This window comes from Rana temporaria, chromosome 4 (genome assembly GCF_905171775.1).
Source record: "Rana temporaria chromosome 4, aRanTem1.1, whole genome shotgun sequence".
In the NCBI taxonomy this organism is placed as follows: Eukaryota; Metazoa; Chordata; class Amphibia; order Anura; family Ranidae; genus Rana; species Rana temporaria.
The window spans coordinates 383,017,792-383,037,798 of record NC_053492.1 but is presented as its reverse complement, the minus strand read 5'-3'; the positions used below and the strand labels follow the sequence as shown (position 1 = coordinate 383,037,798).

Here is a 20,007-nt window from a genome sequence, read left to right as displayed (position 1 = left end):
TTAAACATTTGTGACTGCTTCTCTGTAAAAAGCCGCAGCAGATAAATGTTCTCTTCTTCCTGGATAGAAAAAAAAAAATGCTTTGATTTCTATACACACATTCTCCATATATCATTATACATGTGAAGACTTTACAGTATATTTATCCATTTGTAACAGACTTATGTTGACCAGTAAATGGAAGTGTTGATATTTTGTTCATTGTGGTTGCATTCTATTTGCTTTAGCTCAAAAGTAGATACGTTTCTGGCAGAAGGAAGCATTAAACATGGGAGTGGAAGCCCTGAGAAATGGGTATACTCCCTAAGGCCCCTTTCACACTGACGCGTTTTTCAGGCGGTTTAGCGCTAAAAATAGCGCCTAAATACCGCATGAAAAAATCCTGCCCTGCAGTCTTCAGTGTGAAAGCCAGAAGGCTTTCACACTTAAGCGGTGCGCTAGCAGGACTGCTCCAAAAGTCCTGCTAGCCACATCTTTGGAGCGGTGAAGGAGCGGGGTGTTTACCGCTCCTTCCCATTGAAAGCATTGGGAAACCACAGCGATATACCGTCGGATTTGCCGCGGGTTTCGGCCGCTAGCGGTGCGGTATTAACCCTCGCCAGAGGCCGATAAAGGGTTAATACCGCCCGCAATGCGCCTCTGTATTGCCGCGGTTTCCCAATGTTTTAAATGGGAAGGAGCGGTATACACGCCATTCCTCTCACCGCTCCAAAGATGCTGCCGACAGGAGATTTTTTTTCTCTCCCGCCAGCGCATCGCCTCAGTGTGAAAGCCCTCGGGCTTTCACATTGAGTATGCAGTGCAGGAGTTTTTCAGGCGGTATAGCAGCGCTATTTTTAGCGCTGTACCGCTTGAAAAACTCCTCAGTGTGAAAGGGGTCTAAGGGAAACCGTCAGAGAAGCCTTCACTGTGCATTCTGAATGGTCCCGCTGACTTCTGGGACATGTGTGTTTCCCAGGTGGTTAGGAGGAGGGGTCGAAAATGCACATAGATTGATAAACTTACCCAGTGAGAGCAGGTACTTGTCAAAACCAGGTACCCGCTCCCCCCCTCCCCCAAAAAAGTGCGAAATATGACAATGGGGGGGAGGGTGCGAACAAGCAAAGCTTCCCCTTTTAGGGTGGAACTTCACTTTTTAAAGTAGCACAGTGCTGAATAACAAAAAATGCCCTGGTCATGAAAAGGGTAAAAACTTCCACGCTCAAGTGGTTAAATTAAATGTCCTTAACAATAAAGTTGTGTATACAGTACGACTTTTTTGACCAGTTCTTTAGAGCAAATGCAAAATGTGTTTTAAATGTTCTTACTGGTGGCTTGTAGTGTTTCAGCCGCAGGAAATGCCCTCGGATCGTGTTCATGCTTTGATAGAAAACTTTCAGAGCTTTGGCAAAGTCTGCATCATAGCTGGCCCTAAGCACCGGACTTCTCACTACTTCTTTTGAAGAACCTGCAGAATGTGAACTTTGAGCGGAACTGTTGTAGCTTCTAACAGCCTTCTCACAACCTAGAGAGCAAGCACATTTTATTAAAATCCAGAAAGGAAGAAAATGTTACTGTATATGCAAAATATGGAAACAAATTGTACTTAGCCTGGTCATTTTTGTAAAATCTATTGAATATATTTCCATCAAGAAGGTCAGATACATATTTTACTGCAGTCTTGGCCAATTTGAGTGCATTTAACTTCTAAGGATTACTCTCCTGACAATCCTTGTTCCTACGTTCTGATAATAATCCTTCTGAAAAGTCTCTTCCTACCTATTTATATTAATGTTGATTTACAGCTAACCACTTAAGGATCGTCTAACGGCAATATACGTCGGCAGAATGGCACGGCTGGGCACAGGCACGGACAGGTACGTTGCCTTTAAGAGCCCAGCCGTGGGTCGCGCACGCGTCCGGTCCAAAGCTCCGTGACTGCGCCCGCGGGAACCGCGGACCCGATCGCCACCGGTGTCTCGCGATCGGTCACAGGAGCTGAAGAACAGGGAGAAATGTGTGTAAACACACCTTCCCCGTTCTTCACTGTGGCAATGTCAGTAATCGTCTGTTCCCTGATTCTAGGGAACGACGATCACTGACGTCACACATCCAGCCCTGCCCCCCTACAGTTAGAAACACACATGAGGTCACACATAACCCCTTCAGCGCTCCCTAGTGGTTAACTCAGGGGTTGACAAATTTGCTTGGAATCTAGGAGCCAGCTTAAAAAGTTAGGAGCCAGAAAACGCACCCCGTCCCGACGAGCTTGCGCGCAGAAGCGAACACATACGCGAGCAGCGCCCGCATATGTAAACGGTGTTCAAACGCAATTTTGAAGCGTGACATGTTGGGTATGAATTTACTCTGCGTAACATTATCTTTCACAATATTAAAAAAAATGGGGATAACTTTACTGTTGTCTTATTTTTTAATTCAAAAAAGTGTAATTTTTTCCCAAAAAAGTGCGCTTGTAAGACCGCTGCGCAAATACGGCGTGACAGAAAGTATTGCAACGATCACCATTTTATTCTCTAGGGTGTTAGGATAAAAAATATATATAATGTTTGGGGGTTCTAATTAGAGGGAAGAAGATGGCAGTGAAAATAATGAAAAATGACATTAGAATTGCTGTTTAACTTGTAATGCTTAACTTGTAATACCAACGGCCACCACCAGATGGCGCCAGCTCACATCTGGTGGTAATAACTTGTAATACCAACGGCTCACCACCAGATGGCACCAGCTCACAAAAAAAACTTTTTTTTTTTTGCCCACCTTCCAAGCCAAGTCGCCAGGACACTATTTCTAGTCGCCATGGCGACCTGGCGCCCGGGATTTGTTGATCCCTGGGTTAACTCCTAAACTGCAATTGTCATTTTTATAGCACTTTTCGCTGTGAAAATGACAATGGTCCCAAAAATGTGTCAAAATTGTCCGATGTGTCCGCCATAATGATCGCCGCCATTAGTAGTAAAACAAAAAAAAAATAATAAAAATGCCATAAAACTATCCCCTATTTTGTAAACGCTATAAATTTTGCACAAACCAATCGATAAACGCTTATTGCGATTTTTTTTTTCTACGAAAAATATGTAGAAGAATACGTTTCGGCCTAAACTGAGGAAAAAAATTGTTTTTTTATATCTTTTCTGGGGATATTTATTATAGCAAAAAGTAAAAAATATTGCATTTTTTTCAAAATTGTTGCTCTATTTTTGTTTATAGCGCAACACATAAAAACCACAGAGGTGATAAAATACCACCAAAAGAAAGCTCTATTTGTGGGAAAAAAAGGACGTCAATTTTGTTTGGGAGCCACGTCGCACGACCGCGCAATTGTCAGTTAAAGAGACGCAGTGTCGAATCGCAAAAACTGTCCGGGTCCTTTACCTGGCTTAAGGTCCGGGTCTTAAGTGGTTAAAATGCAAATCAATTATATCGTTTTTGAAATGCATTTTTCTGGATATTTTTGTTATTCTGTCTCTGAGGCCCCGTACACGCGTCCGAGAAACTCGACGGGCAAAACACATCGTTTTGCTCGTCGAGTTCCTTGTGAAGCCGCCGAGGATCTCGGCGAGCCAAGTTTCCCCATTGACTAACGAGGAAATAGAGAACATGTTCTCTATTTGGCTCGACGAGTTCCTCGTCGGTTTCCTCGGGCCAAAAGTGTACACACGACCGGTTTTCTCGGCAGAATACTGCTCCGATCGAGTTTCTGGCTGAATTCTGCCGAGAAACTCGGTCGTGTGTACGGGGCCTCAATGTTGAAATAAACCTACCATTAAAATTATAAACTGATTATTTCTTTGTCAGTGAACAAATGTACAAAATCCGCAGCGGATCAAATACTTTTTTCTCCCTCGCTGTACATTCTCCTCCACCTCCAACCAGGTTTCCAGTACCATAACGTTGTTGAGAATCTGGGCCCACTCTAGGATATGAGGAGGAGAATTAGACTTCCAGTGGTGGGGAATAGCAACCTAAGCCACTAACAAGCAGTGTCTTAAGATGTCCTTTTTAGTTTTGGAGATGGATGGAGGGATCATCCACAAAAGAGCAACCCCGGGAGTGGCCTGTACATCAGAGATACACATGGAATTATAAGAGGCAAAGATTTCCTGCCAAAACAGTGACATAAGGTGACATCCCCACCATATGTGAAGGTAGGAGCCCTGTTCTTCCATGCACCTCCAAACAAGTTTTAGGAGATAAGCGATACATATACAGCTCATATTAAGCAGGGTCCTATACCATAATGGGACAACCTTGTAGCTCTTTACATGAAAATATGAGGGCATTGCAAGTTTATGTGTAAAAATGAAACATTTCCTCCAGTCATCTGCAGGGAACGAAGTGTGTACATTTTCTCACTTTCAAATGGAGGGGACTTCCGCTTTGGAAGTCCCCTCCCTCAACATGACATACAACCGAGAATCGGTATGGTTAAGGGGTGTCTTGGGAGAGAAAAGTCTCTAGAGGAATAAAGTATGGGTCAGACTGGGGGGTCAGTTCAAAGTTTGTGGAGACAGCTTGTCAGCTGGGTCAAGGAGAGCAAATCCTGACTTACGTGAAGAGGCTGAAGGCAAGTGAGTCGTGAAGGACACTCATGGAGGAGTAAAGTCAGGGAGAAAATGGTGCAGTTGGGGCCAGTCTTTTCGGGATAAGAATAATTTAGTGTCTGTCTGTAGACTTTGACTGAAAAGATTGTCGAAGATGGGGGGTCAAGTGATTATGACGATGGGACAACCTGCGAGGTATGATACGAGTATGAAGGAGAGATTGGGCAAGGTAAGGGAAGGAGGAAGAAAGGGGTCAATGGGGAGGAGGTATCCAAGGGAAAGCCCAAAGCTCTAAAGAGAAAAGATTGTGCTCCAGTTGGCCCACCCGTTTGTCCGTTCTATGGTAGAACCAGTCTGACAATCAATCGAACAAAGCTGCTTTACGATATAGTTCAAAGTCGGAAAGGCCTAGTCCCCTGACGATTTATGTTATGTAAGGGCCGCCATTCGATGAAGTCTCAAATTCAGCGATCTGTGTAGGTAGTTGAGTACAGAAGATATTATAGGGATTGCTTTGGATATATAAAGAAGGTGTGGAAGGATATCCATTTTCAGCATATGTGACCAAAGCAGGAAATATGTTTTAATTTCTAGCTTGATAAATCTCAAATATTTCAGTCAGGATTCTATGATAATTGAGGTGAAATATCAGAGGAGATATGTGTGCCAAGATAGGTAATGAAATCATGTTTTATTCTTAAAGGGGAATTCCTGCTGGATTTGGGCCTTCAGTGATATGTTCAAGATTTCTCACATGTGACATTTCTATAAAGTTCAGACATTAAAAAAGGTGCAATGCAATACACAGGGATGTGGGTGCCATTCTGCCGACGTATATCGGCGTGAAGGGGTCCTTAAGTGGTTAAAGTGCAAACTTTCTGTTTATAATTACATAGTGGTAATTACACAAGTATCTGCTACCTAAATGCATATGTAAGTGTAAATGCTTATTGCATTTTGTAACAATAAACATGAGACAAAATAAGTAAATGGAAGAAAATATGCTGACCATTTGTTTGGATAATAATACATGGATCTGGAGACCTTTAACCTTCTTCATACCTGTAAATTTAATATTAAAACCATACAGGTCATGTTCGATGCTGTGAATTTATATAACTGACTTAAAGTGATTGTAAACCCTTACATATACTCAGTACAGACTAGCCTAAAGTGATGCATAGAGATGAAACAAATCCTCCTACATAAGTTGTACCTGTTTATGTACTACAATCTCTTTATAGCCATTCAAAATGCAGAATTTATACAGATCTGAGCTTTAAGAAAGCAGGAGATAGGGAGCTGAAGTTACACTCTGCAGAGCTCAGTGAGGACACCTGAGAGCTGATTTAAAAAAAGGGACATACCCTCTTTATAAGGTTATAGAGCTGAGGATGTAATCGCAGGCTGTGTGCTGGAGCTCCCTCTCTGTCACCTCTTTGTGCAGATAGCAGAGGAACACAACAACAGACAGAACTGACACTTAGGCCCTGTACACACGACCGAACATGTCCGCTGAAACTGGTCTGCGGACCAGTTTCAGCAGACATGTTCGGTCGTGTGTACGGCCGACCGGACAATTGTCCGGCGGATCGGACAGGTTTCCAGCGGACAAATGTTTCTCAGCATGCTAAGAAACATGTCCGCTGGAAGCCTGTCCGTCGGACATGTTCGGTCGTCTGTACGACTCACCGGACATGTCCGCTCGGCCGAAAGCCCTCGCATGCGTCAAAGTGATTCGACGCATGCTTGGAAGCATTGACCTTCCAGGGCCGAGCACGTCGCAGCGTCATCGTGACGGCGCGGCACGTCACCGCGTATCCTGTCCGGGCGGATTTCTGTTTGATGGTGTGTACAACCATCAAACAGAAATCTCCGAGCGAACATGTCCGCTGAAAACGGTCCGGCGGACCGTTTTCAGCGGACTGTCTGCTCGTCTGTACAGGGCCTTACAATAGTGCTCTGGATTGAGACAAGTACACACTACAGAGGGATATTCTTTGTTCATATTTCATGTCGGAGGTTTACAATGACTTTATTGTTTCAACCATGCCACAAAGTCCTGAGCTAGGCACATTTTAATAAGACATTTAACAGTAATAATTCAACAGAAAAGGGTAAAAATGAACAAGCTATACTGTATATTTTGGAAAATGTAACCATATATACAGTATATAGCTCAATGACCAAAACTGCATGCAGAGACACTATATAACCAACCTTGAAATGTCCACGTTTCTGACTCTTTCAGGGACTCTTTCAGGAAGATATTCTCTTCTCTTAGGGCTCGGTTGATGTCCCTTAAAAGCTCAGTTTCTTGTTCCAATTTTAATAATTTCAAATAGAGCTCAGACACTTGGCTATCCGAATCCTGAAATCCAGAAAGAGAAGTATTCTTATACTAAGTGTCTTGAATAAATCACAGCTGACAGAAAAAAAAAACATTATTGCCAAGTGGTTAAGTATGTTCAATATCTGCAGCCTGGATCATGTCAGGTGGATAACTCTGCCACTGCCAACATGTCAGCAGCAGAATCATCGAGGTGCAGGAACAATTTACTGTAATGGAGGCGCTCGCACGCTGGTCTGGAATGCGCACCAATCTCACTAGTGAGGATGGACACCTGACCAGTTCAGCTTGGGAGTGATTGGCTCCGTACGAGAAAATAATTGGTCTGATGACTTATTATTGGTGAGTTGTCACTGGCAGTAGGATCGTTTGTCGGACATCAGTCTGAACCTTACGCGTTGCGTCACGTCACGTGACTTCATCAGAATACCTCTGATGAAGTCACGTGACGTGACACAACGCGTAAGGTTCCAGATGTGACCGGAAGTGACGTGCTACCCCGACCGTCCCACCAGAAGTGTCTGTGTTTGGCGTTTTTATCCGTTTTTTTTGTAAGCAAGTTTTCAGCTTCATTAAACCGTTTGAGTTTTTACATGTTTCACGATGAGAGTTTCTATTTCTTTACTCCATTCATGGTAATACTCATGGTTGTCGTGGTGAGCTGACCTTATCGTGTTTGGACCTGGATTGCTTCCACATACAGAGGACGCCCCAGATTCCATTCCAGTGGCTTGAGGATTTCGTCCAGGCGCATTTTCTGCTGTTGGGAGGTAAGCGCTCCGTGAGCTCAATCCCTGTGAAGACCCATCCAGATTGTTGCATTGCTATCCATGGGCAGAAGTCTTTGAATCAGTTGTTGCACTCACCTTATTTTTTGGACTCGATTTTGTTTCACTTTAGATGTTTACACCTTTTGCTTTTTAGCGTGTGTATGTGATTGCATAATCACTCATATGATCTCACATTATAGATTGTGATTATATCAGTTTTTATTGTTTACTGTTCTCTTTCAGTGTTTCATTTTGCGCTCATCACTTGAATTTTCATACCCTTATTTTGTTGTTAGCACATATCAGATTTGAGCAGCATTTTGTTTGTACATCAGTCATTGATTTAATTCACTGTTGGCCAGAGCTTTAGTTCATTTTCTACTTTACCAATATGCACAGTGCATTGTATAAAACTGGTACGCTATGCCTTTAAAATATAAACATATATGCAAAGTATCAATATCAAAAAGCACCCCTTCAGATCAGTATAAATTGAACTTATGCACAATATAATCACAGGTAATTAGTGCATTGTCCATAAACAAGCAAACAAATGTTTAAAGAAGGGTTAACATATCAAGTCCAAAAAACTCATTAAAAGTCCACATACCGGTAGGTGTTTTGCTCAGTTGTAATCCACTTTAGTGTTTCAGTGCCAAATAACTTTAATAACCACCAAGTGCACACACTCTTTACCAGAATCATAATATGCGTAAGCAGTGCATTAGCCTATAGTAAGCACCTAAACTATTTGACTCCAGTAAACTAAAATGTGACTCGGTATGACTACCATAATAGCTCTACCTCTTTGCTCTCCTTTATTACATAAATGTAACGATGTACTAAAAAAAAATTGCAACCTGCCTACCATTAACCAGAATATGCACGATTAAGCTAAAAAAAGGTATTAAACATTAAATTGATAGCAATTAAAGGGTAAGTACCCCTTTACAGAAAATCTGCACACCCCCCCCCCCCCCCCCCGGTCCTGCTGTATCGGAGTCCAGCGATCCCCTGCTGTCAGGCACCAGGACATTGCTTTACCAGTCCGAGTATTGGAAATGCTCCTGGTTCTCTTACCTCTCCTCCAGCACTGACAGGACGGGCTAGGTGGATTATGATTGGTCAGCGCCGTCCTCTCTGGGGACTCGCACTCCTGATTGGCTTTTGGCAGCAGTGGGAGCCATTGGCTCCAATGCTGTCAATCACAGCCAGTGAGCCAATCAGGAGATGAAAGGGGTGGGACTGATCCACGGCTCTGTGTGTGAAAGGACACACAGAGCCGTGGGTTGGGAGCATGCCTGCTTGGGTGCCCCTAGAGCTAGCTGCTTGCTCTGGAGGCAGGAGGGAGGACCCAGGAGCACCGGCGGAGGACCCAAGAAGAAGAGGATCTTTAAAAGCAAGACTTCAATATCTTTTTAATATTAACTAAACAAATTTTATCTAAAATGATTGATAAACTAGAACATGAGAGCACTTAATATCATGGAAATTAGGAGTTGTGATTGTGGTGATATTTCACTTTGCAATAAATAAATAAAAATCAATCACATTCCACAAAAATAAGAAAAACTGCATTCTAGCTAGCGCATGAGTGGGTGATCGAAGGCAGCAGAGCTTCATCTCATTCATTAAAGTATAACTAAAGGAAAAACTTTTTTTTTCATTTTGGATACAGTGACGAGGGATTGGAATGCTTTTCAGGTATTATTGCTGCCTGTGCCCCTGTTAAAGCGGGGGTTCACCCTATAAAAAAAAAAAAAAAAATGTTTTTTCTTCTATCATAAAATTCGGCATAGTAGCGCGAGCTACAGTATGCCTGTCTTAATTTTTTTATCCCCGTACTCACAGTGTAATCGTACATAGAAGATTCCGACTGCCCATGGGGAATGGGCGTTCCAATCCAGACGGAAGGTGATTGACGGCCGGCTCTGGCGCGTCACGCTTCTCCGGAAAAAGCCGAAATAGGCTTGGCTCTTCACGGCGCCTGCGCATAGTCTGTGCGCAGGCGCCGTGAAGAGCCGAGACCTACTCCGGCTGTCTTCGGGGAGCGTGACGTGCCAGAGCCGGCCGTCAATCACCCTCCCTCTTGAAAGGAACGCCCATTCCCCGCGGGCAGTCGGAATCTTCTATGTACGATTACACTGTGAGTACGGGGATAAAAAAATTAAGACAGGCATACTGTAGCTCGCGCTACTATGCCGAATTTTATGCTAAAAAGTTGTTCTGCAGGGTGAAACACCGCTTTAAGGAGATTCACGCTCTCTATTTTTCCTGTTTACCATTATCATCGAAAGTGAAAGTAAAAAAGACGGACAAATTTTGGGTTGTCCCCAAAAAAGTAATAAAGGGAAAATCTTTCAATGGGGACACTAGTTCTAGTAACCTGGGGGTCCCCAATTCCCTTTATTTCAAGGATTTGCTCTCAATTCCTGTTTGGATATGAGACAGGAAGTGAAGGGAAATCTCTGCAACGGGACACAGATGGCGAAAAAAACCTGACTGGAGTTATAACCCTCCCTTGCTTTATCCAAAAAGAAAAAATTTTTTTTTGCCTATAGTTCTAATTTAAGCTCTGAGTAAGATTCCCTGCAGACAAGTGAACAGTCTGCTTGCCTTTAGTAAATCAATTCAAAGTGGTATACTGCGCTAAAGACAAAAAAAGTGAAAAGAGTAATAAAAATGAAAAACTGCAGCGACTAACCATGTGATATACACAAAGTAGGCATATAATGGACAAAAACAGTTGCGCTAATCCATGTGAAAAACGTGAGAAAAATTAGAAACCGAAACAAAAATGGCATAATTCAAAAACATAAATATTGTGGTGTAAATCAATGTCCGTGAACTTACACACTAATTGCAATCAAATATATAATTGAAATCTATGTGAAAGAGAAAAACACACAGGCCCGGATTCACGTAGGAGAGCGCATAACAAATCACTAAATAAGAGATAATATAATAATGATGAGCGCAGTATCAAAACCACCTACTGCGTGTAGCGCTACCCCCTCAGGAGCCGCTGATTGTTTTGGGATCTGCGTATTAAGTTACCTCTATGTGATGTCTAGGGGTGAAGGTAGTGAGTAGAGCAGTAACCGAATGTCCAATCAGTAAAAAAAAAAAAAATTTAAAAAAATCCAGTCCGGGTTTTTTTTTCAACTCCAGTCCAGTTTTTTTTTCAACTCCAGTCCAGTTTTTTTAAAAAATCCAGTCCAGTTTTTTTTTCAACTCCAGTCCAGTTTTTTTTAAAAAATCCAGTCCTGGTTTTTTTTTTCAACTCCAGTCCTGTTTTTTTTTCCCAACTCCAGTCCATTTTCTAAAAAAAATCCAGTCCGGGTTTTTTTAAAAAATGCAGTCCAGTTTTTTTAAAAAAAATCCAGTCCGGGTTTTTTTCAACTCCAGTCCAGTTTTTTTTTTTACAAAATCCATTCCGGGTTTTTTTTTTTCAACTCCAGTCCAGTATTTTTTTAAAATCCTGTCCGGGTTTTTTTTTTCAACTCCAGTCCAGTTTTTTTTAAAAAAATCCAGTCCAGTTTTTTTTTTTAAATCCAGTCCGGGTATTTTTTTTAAAATCCAGTCCAGTTTTTTTTTTTAATCCAGTCCGGGTTTTTTTTTCAACTCCAGTCCAGTTTTTTTTAACCACTTAAGGACCTTGCCTGTTTTTCAGATGATGTGTTTACAAGATTAAATCATTTTTTTGCTAGAAAATTACTTAAAACCGCCAAACATTATATATATATATATATATATATATATATATATATATATATATATATATATTTTTTTTTTTCTAACACCCTAGAGAATAAAATGGCGGTCATTGCAATACTTTTTGTCACACCGTATTTGCGCAGCGGTCTTACAAGCGCACTTCTTTTGGAAAAAAATCACTTTTTTGAAAAAAAACATAAGATAACAGTAAAGTTAGCCCAATTTTTTTTATATTGTGAAAGATAATGTTACACCGAGTAAATTGATACCCAACATGTCACGCTCCAAAATTGCGTCCGCTCGTGGAATGGCGTCAAACTTTTACCCTTAAAAATCTCCATAGGCGACATTTAAAAAATTCTATAGGTTGCATCTTTTGAGTTATAGGGGAGGTCTAGGGCTAGAATTATTGCTCTCGCTCTATCGATCACGGTGACACCTCACTTGTGTGGTTTAAACACCGTTTTCTTATGCGGGTGCTACTCACGTATGCGCGTGAGCTCGTCGGGACGGGGCGCTTTATTTTTATACATTTTTACACTAAAAAAAAAAAATGGGTCACTTGTATTCATATTACAAGGAATGTAAAAATTAGTTATGGACGAACATCCGACGGGACGGTTCGCGAACGCTAACCGCGAACGATTGCAAATGTCCGTGAACCGCAAGTTTGCGGCGGGCCCCATTGACTTTAATGGCAGGCGAATATTAAAAACCTTCAGGTCATATTTGCAGCCACAAAATACTTACTAGCTGTGCACAAATAGTCCCACAACATGGACAATGACCTACCAGAAGTATTAAGTGAAAAAACGGATACATAAGTAAGTGCCGGCCATTACAAGCCCTAAAAAAACAACTTTGTATTCTGTGGCTGGAGGTACATTAGGCATTCACTGGATACAGAAGTAAGTGTCGGCCATTACAGGCCCCAAAAATTAGCGCAAGGCCACAGGCGTTCACCGGACAGCAAACAACTTTGTATTCTGTGGCTGGTGGTACATTGAGCGAGTGAGTGAGTGAGTGAAAAACTTATATAGCGCAGCTCATGCGAACTAAATCGCCTCTGGGCGCTGTATCACTTCCGTGAAACCCTTTGACCTCAGAAGAGATGGGCTTTAATCCTTCTCCTGAAGGCCAAGTGGTCTAACTCCAATCGGATGGTGGTTGGTAGGGCGTTCCACAGTCGTGGTCCCTGGACTGCAAACCTTCGATCTCCTTTGGATTTGTATCTGGCTTTGGGAATCTGGACCAGGTTTTGATTGATGGATCGCAGAATGCGACTCGGGTTATGAGCTTTTATTTTTTCGCATAGATATTGGGGGGCGTTTCCTTGAATACACTTATGCACTAGGCAGAGTGCCTTAAAAGTGATTCTGTCTTTTACCGGCAACCAATGAAGGGATCTCAGAGCAGGTGAGATTGATTCCCATGTTTTTTTGCCGGTCACTAATCGAGACGAGTGATTTAGTATTTTGGGAGTCCGAGATAGAGGGCATTCAAGTCTGGAATTAAAAATTGTTCCCACCATGACTGCAATGTCTTCTTTCGGGATAAAGGGGGTAAGTCTGCGTAGTAGGCGCAGCAGATGGTGCGACCCGCTGACTACTGACCCTATTTGTGCATCCATTGTCATGTTGGTGTCAAAAATGACTCAGAGGCTTTTGACTTTGGGGCTAGGGGTAATAGTTTTAACCCAGAATGGGCGGGGGTCTCCATGTTGTCACGTGATGATTTTTCCGGTTGGGTTGAAACAGGAGAAGTTCTGTTTTCGAACCGTTGAGTTTAAGATAACTCTTTGTCATCCAGTTTTCTATTAAAAAAAGGCATTTCTCTAATCCAAGAGAATGATCCTTTTTGTTGCAGATGCAAAAAATTCAATTGTGTGTCATCTGCATAAGAGTGATAAAGTAACTTCTGGTTACTGATGATTTCAAAAAGAGGGCGCAGATAAATATTGAAAAGAACCGGTGACAGAGGGGATCCCTGAGGGACTCCACATGATACCGTTCGTTTTTTAGAAGTGAAAGGTCCCAGTTTCACCGTTTGTGATCGGTTTTCCAAGAAGGAGGAGAACCAAGCTAAATCACATTCCGCGAGTGTGGCTACTTCTGTTAGCCGAGTCAGTAGTAATCCATGGTCTACCGTGTCAAAAGCAGCGCCAACAGTACCAGCAGAGAAGATTCTCCTTCGTCTGCTGCTTCGAGGGCGTCGTCCCATATTTTGAGCAGCGCTGTTTCTGTAATGTGACCAGGACAAATTAATTTATGGGTGTCTAAATGATGTTGTAGCTGTTGTACAACTTCTTTCTCCATTATCTTGGAGAACACATTTAGGCCTGTTATGGGTCGGTGATTGTAAGGATCTTTTGGGTTAAAATTGGTTTTATTATACCTTGTTTCAGCAGGGTGGGCACTGTGCCCTCCTTGAATCATTGGTTTAAAAGCTGCGCGATCGTTGGTGCCAATATATCGGCACATTCTTTCAGCAGTTTGGTGGGGATGATATCAGTGGGCGCTGTGCTATTTCGCAGAGCGCCGATGATATTTTTAGTGGCCTCGATGGATATGGGTTTTAGAGAGAAATTGGTTGATTGGGATGGTTTTATGTGGGTGTTTGGTTTGAGCTTTGGGGAGGGGTTGATGAGGGGGTCTATTTTGCAGAATGCTTACTAATGAAATAATCCGATAATTCGTTGCAAAATTGTTGTGAATTGGAATTAGGTGCCTCTAAACAAGCTGGATTCATAGTCTTAGTGACCAGTTTGAAGAGTTCGCGTGGGCGATTTAGGGCATTTGAGATAGTGTTGGAGATGTGATTTTTTTGGGCCATAAAGATTTTTGTGGTATTTCTTGGTTATTATTTTATATGTAGTGTGGTTTACCTCTGAGGAGCTTCTTTTCCAGGCCGCTTCTGCTCTTCTACGCTCTTGTTTTAGCAACGACAGCTGGTCATTGAATCAGCTGGCATTGTTTTCCCGGATGCGTGTTTTGCGTTTTGGTGCTACTAAGTCGGCTGACTGTAGTAGGGCCCAGTTGAGGGCGTAGAGTGTTTCCATGGCTGTTAGCTGTGGTTGGATTGTATTTATTTTGTTCCCTAGTGTTGTTTTGAAGAGTTCCGAGTGGAGCTTCTTCTGAGATCTAGTCCAGTGAGTTATCACCGGTTTTGTCGTTTTTTTTTACGAGGGCGTTTTTGGAGTGTGAATTTAATAGCATGGTTATCTGTCCATGGTTGCGGCTCATTCTCCAGGACATCGATTTCCACATCTTGTTTGATGATGAGATCGAGCGTATGACCTGAGGTATGAGTGGGCCCATGTACTAGTTGCTGCAGACCTAATCCTTCCAGATGGTCGATGCAGGCATCGGCGACGGGGTCCAGTGAGGAGTTGGCCCACAAGTTGAAATCCCCAAGCATCAAAAGGTGTTTGATGTTTAGGGTATAGGTGGATATGAACTCCATCAGTGACGTGAGAAAGTGCGTTTTTGGGCCGGGAGGTCTGTAGCAGAGAAGAATATGTGTAATACAGTGTTTTGGGGATTTGTTTGCAGTTGCAGGGTGAGGGTTTCCATGAATGGAAGTGAGTTTTGAAGGACTGGTTTGGTGATCGACAGGTGAATCTTGTGGATCAACGCCAGGCCACCTCCTCTTTGCCCCACTCTGTTTTGCATTTGAATGCAGTAATTTGCTGGCACCAATTCTCCCAGAATGGTGCAACAGTCGGCTGTAAGCCAGCTTTCAGTGATAAAGAGACAGTCTAAGTCGTATTGTAGGATGAAATAGTGGATTTCATGTCAATGTTTTACTGCCGATCTTGTGTTGACCAAAGCGCATGATATGCGTTTAGGCTGGGGTGAGTGGGTATAATGTTTTACTGTTGAACGTCGATCGATTCTTAACAGTTGCATACTCCTAAGAGTTTTTATGGCGACCTCTGATAATCTTGAGATGAATGGTTTTAAATCCCAGATGGTTTCTGCGGTATATCTGAAATCAGCCACAGTCGCAGGAAACACAGTAAGGAATGATATTGATCGGGGGGGGGGGGGGAATTGATGGATTAATGGGAGGAAGATTTCCAAGTGGCCGTCCACTCACTAAACCTTCCCTCCCCGTTGATCCAGAGTAAGGCGAAAAAACCCTGGCCGTACAGTGCCAATCTACCGCAATAGGGAAGAAAAATTCCTTCCTGATCCCTCAAGGGCGATCGAGCAAAGCCTGGATCAAGTGGTGAAAGGTGGGTGTCCCTAGATTTAAAGCTGACGAGCTAAGAGGAGGGGGCTTTGGGTACACGCACCCCTGAGTTTGCGGGCGGGGGCGAGAAAAACTCCAGCAGTAGGGCTGAGGAGGGTGGATAGGGGTGATTAGCAAGGGGTCAGTGTTGTTTGGGGTGTAGTAAGATGGCCACCGACCGGGAGCTAGGCCCAAGCCGGTGGCTAAGGTTCTGGGGGGGGGGGGGGGGGAAGTGAGGAGGTAGAAATCCTATTGGGTCACCGGGGAGATAGTGGGGGTCTGTGGGGAGGATTGGTGGATTTGATGATGGTTTAAAACGGGGGTGTCTTTGATGTTTCTAGATTGTAAGCTCTAACGAGCAGTGCCCTCTGATCCCCCCTGTATTGAATTGTATTGTGACTGTACTGTCTTCCCTGATGTAAAGCGCTGCGCAAACTGTTGGCGCTATATAAATCCTGTATAATAATAATAATAATGTAGTCGCGGCACGCCGTTAGGCCCCCGGCTGAGGCCGGGGATTTTCCTAGATGCGGCCGCTGCGAATAACTATTTCCGGGATTCTCCGGACCGGGGGTACGGTAAGCTGGAGCGGTGGCGGGGAGAGGCGTGGGGGGTTGCGGTGGGTGGGGAGAGGAAATTTATCTGGCCGTTTGTCTGTTCTGCTGGGCACACAGCCGCGGCTTATCCTGAAAACGATGGCCGCGGAGTGTCCCAAAGACGGGGGTTGAGATAGGAAAGAACAGGCCTTACCTGTGAGGTTGCTAGCCGGGGTTGCTGCGGGAGGAAGTGGAGGCGGTGGAAGAGGCAAAGCCAACGGGGACGGGAGGCAGTGCGCGTCCAAGCTGTCCTAGTTGTTATGTCTGGGTGCTGCAGCAGCGAGCTGGGAGTACCCTCCCTGAGGGACTCCGCATGACACCGTACGTTTTTCAGAAGTGAAAGACCCCAGTTTCACTATTTGTGATCGGTTTTCCAAGAAGGAGGAGAACCAGGGTAAAACACCTTCAGCGACTCCGGCTACTTCAGCTAGCCTAGCCAGTAGCAGTCTGTGGTCTACAGTGTCAAAAGCCGCGCTTAGGTCCAGCAGTATCAGGAGACAAGATTCTCCTTTGTCTGCGGCCTCTAGAGCGTCATCCCATATTTTGAGCAGGGCTGTTTCTGTTCCGTGACCCGGACGGAAGCCTGATTGAAACGGATCGAGTAATTTATGGGTGTCTAAATGCAGTTGCAGCTGTTGTACAACTACTTTCTCCATTACCTTGGAGAAGCATGGCCGGAAGTGACGCTTCCGCCCTGCTATGGAGACGGGTGGGGGCCATCTTGCCCTCACCCGTATCCAGCCGTGCAGGAGGAAGGACCCGATCGCCGCCGCCTGACGTCTCCGGTAAGCGGCGGAGGGTGCGGGAAGGGGGCCCTCTCCCGCCGCCGATAACAGTGATCTTGCGGCAAATCCGCAGCAGAGACCACCGTTATCGTTTAGAGCAGGGGTCTCCAAACTTTCTAAATGAAGGGCCAGCTTACTGTCCTTCAGACTTTAGGGGGGCTACTGGAAATGGAAAAATGTCCCGCATCAGCAGGAGTAAACAATGCCCCATTTTTGGTGTCAGTGAGAGGAGTAATGACCCATCGTTGGTGTCATTGGGAGGAACTGTGCCCCTTTGTTGTTGTCATTAGAAGGAAATTGTTTCTCATTGTTGGTGTCATTAGGAGGAATTGTGCCCCTTTGTTGGTGTCATTGGAAGGAATTATGCCTCTTTGTTTGTGTCATTGGGAGGAATTATGCCCCATTGTTTGTGTCATTAGGAGGAATTGTGCCCCATTTTTGGTGTCAGAAGATGAATTATTGCCCCAAGGGCCAGATAAAAGCAAGCATCTGGCCCCCAGGCCGCAGTTTGGAGACCCCTGGTTTAGAGGACCGCTCACTAAAAAGATGGATATCTCGGTTGTGGCAGCGGCTGCTGCCTTTACCGAGATATCCATCTTTTAAAAAATGACGTATATATACAGTGAGGGGACCTTAAGTGGTTAAATCCAGTCCGGGTTTTTTTTTCCAACTCCAGTCCAGTTTTTTTTTTAAATCCAGTCCGGGTTTTTTTTTCCCCCAACTCCAGTCCAGTTTTTTTTAAATCCAGTCAAAATCCATCATCTCCATCCTCAGTTGCATTACACACCACAATACTGCCCTGCCTCCCAGTGAGAGGTAATGATGTGCTGTAACCTCTAGGAAACAGTGAGTGACAAGTAGTAACCTCTAGCAACCAATCAGTAAGTGGTAATAATCTGCAGTAACCTCTAGAAATCACTGAGTGAGCAGTAATGATGTGCAGTAACCTCTAGCAACCAATCAATGAGCTGTAATAATGTGCAGCAACCAATCAATGAGCGGAAATAATGTGCAGTAACCTCTAGCAACCAAATTCTAGACACTGTAAATTCAAAGTTCGTAGGATTTAAGACTCTTAATATATGTAATTTATACAATTAATTTCTATCGCTTGAATTGGGCGTGAATGGAACCTCATATCTAAGATATGCCTAAGGCCTCACAAAGCCGCCTCTGCCTAAGTGCTTGTGAAAATGACTTTAATAGCTTTGTACTAGAAATTCATGTATGCAGCAAGAAGTAGTATTATGTTATGACAGTAATCATTTAAATGTGAATTTAATGTACATACCACCAAAGTAGATGCAGGGAGTAATGTTTTCATGCAGTCAATTAGAATATAACCTTCCTTGGTAGTTTCTATATCTGGCAGTGACCAGTCATGTTCAGGGCAGCCTTCTGCAAATCCATAAGAATATGTGTTTCAGTTTGAGACTGTTAATCTTAAATCTGGAGAAATAATGAAGTAGACTGTCAAGAATTTTGTTACACCCTGGTCTCATTTCCAGTTAGAAATGAGTGAATAATTAAATTTGCTAGATATGCTTCTGTGATAAGATCTCCTAGGTTTTAATTTACTGTAAACCCGCCCTTTACTGTAAACCCGCCCTTTGTAAAACAATCCATTCAGTTTTAAAAATGAAATGGAAGGCATTATGTACATTATAAATACCTTTTCCCTCCTTTTTATAAGTGATCATATTCCCTCTGTTTTCAGCTGCATACGAGCTGGGGAGGAGAAACAGCAGTACACTGAGCTTCCCAGTGAATGGCTGTGCGGGGGAGGGGGAGCTTTTGGGGTGTCGGTAGAAGTCTGATCATTAGAGGAGAGCAGGCTGAGTTCCCAGCATAGCTAGAGAACAGAGAACTAGCTAGAGTGTAGTGTTCTGCTTAGTGTGGTCAATTTTTAACCACTTGCTGAACAGCTCACGCTGATATAAGGAGGCAAAGTGGTTCGTTCCCGTGAATCGCCATATGGGTACATCTGTAGCTTTAAGGGTGATAGCACGGCAAGGAACCCAATGCACGTGGCCGGCGGGTGGTCAGTTTTTAACCACTTGCGACCGGCTCACATGATATACAGCGGCAAAGTGGTTCCTTCCCGCAAATCGCTGTATGGGTACGTCTGTACGTTTAGGGGTGATAGAAGACACGCCGCCGGCCACACATGATGGTGTGCATGAGAGCAGGAACAGGGATTTGTGTGTGTAAACACACAAATCCCTGTTCTGTCAGGGGAGAGAAGACATATCGTTTATTCCTACTAAGTAGGAACAACAATATGTTTTCTCCCCCAGTCAGTCCTAAATTTAACACTTTGATTGTCCCCTAGTGTTAACCCCTTCCCTGCCAGTGACATTTACACAGTAATCAGTGCATTTTTATAGCAGTGATCGCTGTATAAATGTCAGTGGTCTCAAAAATGTGTCAAAAGTGTCCAATCTGTCCGTCACAATGTCGCAGTACCGCTAATAATCGCAGATCACCATCATTACTAGTGAAAAAAATGCCATAAACCTTTCCCATAGATTGTAGATGCGATAACTTTTGTGCAAACCAATCAATATACGCTTATTGCGATTTTTTTTACTAAAAATACCGAATTTGCCAGCGTATAAGACGACCCCCTAATTTTCCAGCTAAAATGCTGGTTTTGGGATATACTCACTGTATAAGACGACCCCTCACTGTGCCATTATACATGCCTCACTGTGCCATTATACATGCCTCACTGTGCCAGTATGCCTGCCTCACTGTGCCAGTATGCCTGCCTCACTGTGCCAGTATGCCTGCCTCACTGTGCCAGTATGCCTGCCTCACTGTGCCTGTATGCCTGCCTCACTGTGCCTGTATGCCTGCCTTGACGATCTTCCTACCTTCTCCTGTTTGCAGAGTTTCTCAGGCTGCGGGCGTCCATTATTCAAAAGCCGCGCCTCCTCCTCAGGCTGTTCCGTGATAGGCGGAACACAAATTTTCCCAGCAGAGCCTCTGTTTAGTGTTCTGCCTATCACGGAT

At 43.7% G+C, this 20,007-nt stretch overlaps 1 protein-coding gene across 1 annotated transcript in view; it reads right to left on the bottom strand.

Moving 5' to 3' along the window:
- Positions 1 to 1,208: 1,208 nt before the first annotated feature.
- The window catches only part of LOC120935762 (kinesin-like protein KIF28P), an 85,025-nt gene continuing 66,226 nt past the window's right edge, over positions 1,209 to 20,007 (bottom strand). Inside the window, exons 20-22 of the mRNA XM_040347822.1 lie at positions 18,284 to 18,390; positions 6,762 to 6,912; positions 1,209 to 1,504 (exon numbers count right to left, since the gene is read on the bottom strand). Of these exons, the coding sequence (XP_040203756.1) occupies positions 1,215 to 1,504; positions 6,762 to 6,912; positions 18,284 to 18,390 (548 nt within the window). The 3' untranslated portion in view covers positions 1,209 to 1,214. The remainder of the gene's footprint in view (positions 1,505 to 6,761; positions 6,913 to 18,283; positions 18,391 to 20,007) is intronic.